The following is a 6871-nucleotide window of genomic DNA, read 5'->3' as shown; positions in this document are numbered from 1 at the left end:
ACCCCCACTTTGAGTTACATCTGTATATTATTAAACGTGCGATATATGTATTCAAAATATATCATCCAACCGGAAAATTAAACAGTGGTGATATAAAAAAAACAGGTCCTTCAAAACCTTATATTGAAAATTGTATTCTGAGATATTAGATTAAAGATAAGGATTGTCATTCGCATTTCTCGAATCCATTTTAGAGAAATCTGAAGCAAACAGTATAGATATTCGGGACATGCATATCAATAAATATGTAAAAAAAGAAACTATGTAGTCGGAATCCCTATCTCATTCAACATAAAAAGGAAGGTCCTCTGATAGGCCGTTTTAAATCTTTTACGGACTGAAATATTTAGTGATTAGTGAAAATAAATTAACCTCTTTTTCTGTCTTTTCAGCTAGATGGAATCATATTGAAGACTTGGATTCGTTTTTCACTCGAATGTATAACTATCACCAAAAACATGGGTTCTCCGTTATCGTGCTAGATGAAATCTTTCAACTTTTCAAGTTCGGCTTTGTTGTCTGGTTGCTTACTTTTACGTTGTACTGCATCGATCATCCAGTTTTATTTGGGTAACTCTAATTTCGTTACGAATTGTAAGATATGCATATTTTTAGAAAATAACACAGGCATGCGAATAGTTATGTTATTTTTGTGAATATCTAGGTATGTTAGATTAAAATACATCTTTGTTTTTTTTTCTAGCATACATATCGTCGATTGTATAAAATATTGTTGAAAGCGCGATTTTGACGACTTTAAGGCAGGCCTTCCCAAAGTGGGTGACGCGGCACCCTGGGGTGCCGCTAGTGGCTAGAGTATACTAGTGGGCCGGGCAAATTTTTTAGACTTTCCATACACAACGCAAGCGGTTTGATCAAACTTCAACATGGCGGCCAGAAAATAAAAAATTTTGATTTTTATTAAAATTACCTTCAGCGGCTCGTCAAACCCCATACACAACACAAATAGCTTGTAGCAAAGAGATATTTCGCTCTTAAGCGTAGTTCCCCAGTACGTTGTGTCAACGTAAAATTGAATCAGAAAATTTTCAGAAGAATAGCCGAAAACGTACCCTTTTCACAACCATTTTCGGTACTTTTGTAGACCTAATCCGCGTTTCGTACACTTTTCTTCCCGTTTTCGGATTAATTTTCGGATTTTTTGCTGGCTGGGCTGTTCTCGTAAAAAGCGCAGCAGCTTCGCGCACGTGAATTAACACGATTTTAGAGGCAGTCTTCTCGTGTTAGTGAGGTACCCATTCGCAATGCAAATCGAAGAAGAACGAAGTACTTCAGACTTACGCCACTAGCGACGAAATTTCCAAAGCTATCGACAAATTTGTACAGAACAATGGTTTGAAATGGAGGGAGTGTGCGGATATTTGCGGTGGTTGGAAAAACGAAAGGAGCGATGTATATGATGAAGCAAGAGGCAGAAAACGCCACGAGGAGTCACTGTATGATCCCTCGGTATTCCCTGCGACTAGGAAGATGTCGCCACTAAATTTAAAACCCGTATAAGATGACGCTGCGAAGATAACAGTAGCCTGCGAAATTAAAATACATCTCTGGTTTTTTCTAGCACGTCGAGATTTTTTTTATTGGCGACATGTATATTTTATTTCTAGCAATTTGCTTGCAAACCCCATAAATAAACAAAGTAATCAGAAAAACGTATGTAACTTCGAAGTTAACACTAAGAAAATTGATAACATCCGGTTTCACTAGCAATTTCGAAGATCGAACATCGAAAGTGAAATTTTGAGCTATGCAACCGTGTCGGATACTTTCGCTGAGTATCGCATTTTCTGTCGAACAGAATTTTGGTTTCGGTGGTGTAGCGAAGTGTTAGAAAAAAAAATATGATTTTGAAAAATGCATGATTTTGCATTGGTTTTTTACTTTATGGCGGCTATACACTAATTTTAAACAATATTTATTAATTTCGTGCAGTTGTTTTACTTGTGAAAGAAAATCCCAATACTCAGTTGGCACGATCTCTGAGAAAAAAATCGTAAGCTGTTGATAGTTTTAAAATATTTTAAATAGATTTGGCTCACCAACGCCTCTTTAGACAGTCGGAAGTTTTTAATAAACAGATTTCTTAAATATATTTTATGTCAAAATATATTCGAAAGACTACGCTTAAACCCTCTTAAACATTTTCTACTCCTGGCCAGTTTACCAAGCTCTCTCCTCTGACGAATCGTTGAACCAGAACTCCGTTGTACTCATTTTTACCACGCTTTTATAAACTCTTGTTTCTTTTTTATTCTTTCTTTTTCTTTTTTATTTCATTTTGATTTGCACAAATTTGCACAAAGAATTATAGTAATCGGTTAACGTGGTCCAAAGTTATGCGGTAACATACATAGAAAAAAATAGTAAAAGAATATTCCGACGAATTTATAACCTTATCCTTTTTGTGAAGTCGGTTAAAAACAAATACACCAGCAAGCTTTCAGCGTCGAATGATTTCAGGGTATAATTGTCAAAGCTTCCTGTAAACTTAAAGGAAATAACGAAATCATCAAAACAATTTCAGTCTTCACATTAAAGCTAAAGGAGCATAAAGTTTGCATTGTGTTTTCTTGTTTTCGTAGACATTTGAAGAGTAGGGGTGCCGCGAAATTTGTTTAGTACAACAAGGGTGCCGAGGTGAAAAAAGTTTGGGAAACCCTGATTTAAGGTATAAATGCAGTTACATATTTTAAAATAAGATCGAGATATTGACTAAGATTGTATCGCCAATTAAGTATATATTGAGTAAATAATGCAATCTTACTTACTTAAATGGGCGGATTTCTGAAATATGTATTACAATGCTGCCAACTTTATGTGTAGTGCATTGCATTGTAATTATTATATTAATATGGATACTGCCAGACATCATTTTTAAAACTTGAGAGCATTGCCAGGCAAAATATGCACGCACACATAGCCTCGCATGGCTACTAGCTGCCTGGCATTGCTTTGGAGCAACTAACTGTGAAACTTCCATCAAAAATGAATTTTCTGTACTTGTAATTGACTCATTTTTATTGAGTTTGTAGCGGCAACACTGAAAGGCCGATAAGTTTTATCGGTTTGACTACAGTGTATGATCGCTAACTGATTCATTGGCTGTTAAATTAAATTGGACGCTTTCAGTTTTTGAGCGTACAGCATAAGTCTAGTTTTTGTATTACTTTTGAATTCAAATATTTATTAAATAAAGCAAACTTGATTCAAACACTACAAAGTGGTGACCCCGTCGAAAGTAAAGATGCCCACGGAAGGAGACGGAGAAATTTTCGTAGACGCTTCGAATTTGCAAATTGCTCGTGTGGCCATTAAACCGCCGCCATTTTGGAAGCTCGATGTTCGGCTATGGTTTCAGCAGGTGGAAGCCCAATTTATTCGCTCAAATATTACGTCAGCTGAGACTAAGTTCTATACGTTAGTCGCAGAAATTGATTCCTCAGTGCTAAAGCATGCAGCAGATATCATTCAAAGGCCTCCGGCAGACAATAAGTACGCGCACTGAAGGAGCGCCTAATTAAGGAATTCAGCGAATCGAAGGAGGTACGTATGAAGCGTTCGCTGAGCGGTAATACAATAGATGGTAGGAAGCCGACAACTTTCCTGCGAGAATTGCGAGACCTAGCAGATGGTCACTTAGACGAGGCGGTGCTTAAGTCGCTGTGGCTGCGTCAACTTCCAAGGAACGTGCAACAAATTTTGGAAACTGTAACTGGAGATCTTGATAGCTTAGCGGAGAAGGCAGACAATATTATGGCGGTCGCGGATGACTCTGGCATTAATGTTGTTAGTGGTGATGTAGGCGCAGTCGCATCTTTGCAAGGCACAATCATGGAATTGAACAAGCGATTGAAGCGTTTAGAACTGGGAGTGCCCAAACCAGTTATTCGTGCTACAAACCGTCAGCGTAGCTATTCGCCTCGTGCGCGCTCTCGTAATGTAAGATCACCAGCGGGCGAGTTGTGCTGGTATCATCGCAGATTTGGTGCACGTGCCACCAGGTGCGAATCACCTTGTAATTTTCGACCTGAAGCGCAGGAAAACTAGTTGGCCCGTCCTTTTCGGCGACTAATCAAAGGATAGGGCCTGACGTATGTCGCCTGTTCATTAAGGACAGACTTTCAAAACTCTCTTTTTTAGTGAATACCGGAGCAGAAATATCTGTGGTGCCACGCGACAGTAACGACAATTCTCAAGCTTCATTAGTAAAATTAGCAGCACCAAACAAGACTCATATAAATACGTATGGACAAAAACAACTCACCGTGGATCTAGGCCTGCAAAAAAACTTTACATGGATATTCACTATCGCTGACGTGACGCATCCTATATTGGGAGCAGATTTTTTAAAGCATTTCGGCATGCTTGTCGACGTAAGAGACAAGGCGTTGGTTCGCAATGGGTCAGACCTACGTAGCGCGTGTAGAATATCCCGCCAACACCAAAATATAACGACGATTAAATCGACCAGCGTGTTTCATGACCTTGTGATCCGATATGCTGATCTGTTGAAGGAGCCAGCGCGACGTAAAGGAACTGAAACGCAGATATGTCACTTCATTGAGACAAAGGGACCGCCAGTGTCACAAAAGGTGCGTAGGCTACCACCGGAAAAGCTGGCAGTAGCGAAAAGAGAATTTAATTATCTCTTGGATAAAGGCATATGCGTTCGGTCAAAAAGTCAATGGAGCAGTCCTTTGCACCTAGTAAAGAAAGCAGACTGCACTTGGCCTCCTTGCGGCGGCTACAGGCGACTGAACTCTAAGACGATCCCGGACAAATACCCAATCCGTCACATACAGGACTTCGCTAGCGAACTAGCTGAAACGAAAATGTTTTCTGTTATCGACTGCAAAAAGGCATAGCACCAAATACCGGTGCATCCAGCAGACGTGCCCAAGACCGCAATCAGTACACCATTCGGACTATTTGAGTTCCGATATATGACGTTTGGCTTGCGCAATGCAGCCCAGACGTTTCAGCGATTTATGGACGACACGCTTAGAGATCTGCCTTTCGTTTTTCCCTATTTGGACGACACATTGGTGGCATCAACGTCAGTTGAGGAGCATGTAGGGCACCTGCGAAAACTCTTTGACCGATATCGCGAAATGGGATTGGTGATCAACCTGGACAAATGTCAGCTCGGTTTACCAGTGAAATTTTTGGGGCATTCAGTGTCAGCAATAGGTATTAAGCCACTACCAATCCGCGTGGAAACTTAAATCGCTGGAGCAAAGCCTAAAATGGCACACGAGCTAAGAAGTTTTTTAGGCGTTGTTAACTTTTATTGGCGTTTTCTACCACATGCGGCCGAGATTGAGACACCCCTACAGAAGATATTGGGGCCTTGCAAAAAGCGCGACAAATCTTTTTTAAACTGGACCCCGGAAGCTTCTGCGGCTTTTGAAAAGTTAAAACACCAATTAGCAAATGCAGCTTTGCTGGCGTTCCCGATTAAAGATGCAGAGCTGGCACTCATGACCGACGCGTCGGATAAGGCAATGGGAGCGGTGCTCCAACAACGAATGCAAGGTGATTGGCAGCCGTTGGGATTTTTCTCAAGAAAATTCAGCAAGACGGAGCAGCGATATAGTACTTATGATCGCGAATTATTGGCGATCTACTCCGCTTTGAAATAGTTCCGCTATTTTTTTGGAGGGAACGCAATTTACGATTTATACTGACCACAAACCGTTGGTTCACGCGTTTGAGCAAAAGTGGGAAAGGCTTTCCCCTCGGTAGACACGACAGCTACATTTTATTAGCCAATTTACGGTTAAAATAGTGCATGTTCTGGTCGAAAATAATATAGTTGCAGACATGTTTTCACGCATGGAGAATATTGATAACTCATCGATAAACTATGCGGTACTTCGAGACGAACAGTCAAGTTGCGGGGAGCTTAAAAATTTGATGGAGTCAAATACGACCTTGTTACAGTTAAGCAAGCACTGGCTACAGAACTCGGACATAGATATAGTCTGCGACACCTCCATCGGTAGACTCCGGCCCTACGTAACCAAATCATTTCGTAAGGCCCCTACATGGGCTTGCTCACCCGGGCGTCAAAACTTCCGCCAAGCTAATCGCGAGCAAAGTCGTGTGGAAGGGCATGAACGCCGATATACGAGCGTTGGTGAAGAGTTGTCAGCAATGTCAGCGGTTTAAAGTTACCCGCCATAAACGTAGCGAGCTTCAGACATTTTCAGTACCTGATAAACGATTCGAGCATATAAACATAGATTTAGTAGGTCCATTTCCGCAATCAAATGGCTACATCTATTGTCTCACCTGCATTGACCGTTGCTCAAGGTGGGTGGAAGCTATTCCGCTGCCCAATATTACAGCGGAAACAGTGGCTAAAGCTTTGTTTAGCGGTTGGATATGCAGGTTCGAGGTCCCTAAATACATAACCACCGATCAAGGACGGCAGTTTGAAAGCGATTTGTTCAATGAGATGGCTCGGCTTCTCGGTATTAAACATCTGCGGACCACGGCTTACCATCCCCAAGCTAATGGTTTAGTCGAGAGATGGCACAGAGTATTTAAGGCCGCGTTGCGTTGCCACGCTGCGAACCATGATTGGACGGATCAGATCCCTGGTGTGTTGATGGGTCTGAGCTCGGCGGTGAAGGAAGATTTAGGAGCATCCACGGCGGAACTGGTCTACGGTCAGGCGATGAAGCTACCGGGCGAATTATTTTTCGAAGCGAACACGAGTTTCTTCAAAAGTTGCACGTATACTTCGAAAGAATGCGTCCTATTGCAACGTCAACTCATGGTAGTAAGGTGGCTTACGTGCCCAAGGATTTACGGGTTTGCAAATATGTTTTCCTGCGGGATGACA

At 41.4% G+C, this 6871-nt stretch overlaps 1 protein-coding gene across 3 annotated transcripts in view; it reads left to right on the top strand.

Moving 5' to 3' along the window:
- Window positions 1-6871, top strand: part of LOC108358715 (autophagy-related protein 9A-like) — a 244591-nt gene that overhangs the window by 105182 nt on the left and 132538 nt on the right. For all 3 annotated transcript variants that reach the window (XM_017610180.1, XM_017610179.1, XM_017610178.1), the window contains one exon: window positions 393-570. In XM_017610180.1, coding sequence (XP_017465669.1) covers window positions 393-570 — 178 coding nt within the window. The remainder of the gene's footprint in view (window positions 1-392; window positions 571-6871) is intronic.

The sequence above is a fragment of the Rhagoletis zephyria genome, unplaced genomic scaffold (genome assembly GCF_001687245.7).
Source record: "Rhagoletis zephyria isolate East Lansing unplaced genomic scaffold, Rhagoletis_zephyria_1.1 Rzeph_scaffold_00287, whole genome shotgun sequence".
In the NCBI taxonomy this organism is placed as follows: domain Eukaryota; kingdom Metazoa; phylum Arthropoda; class Insecta; order Diptera; family Tephritidae; genus Rhagoletis; species Rhagoletis zephyria.
This window is presented reverse-complemented; position numbering and strand designations above follow the sequence as displayed.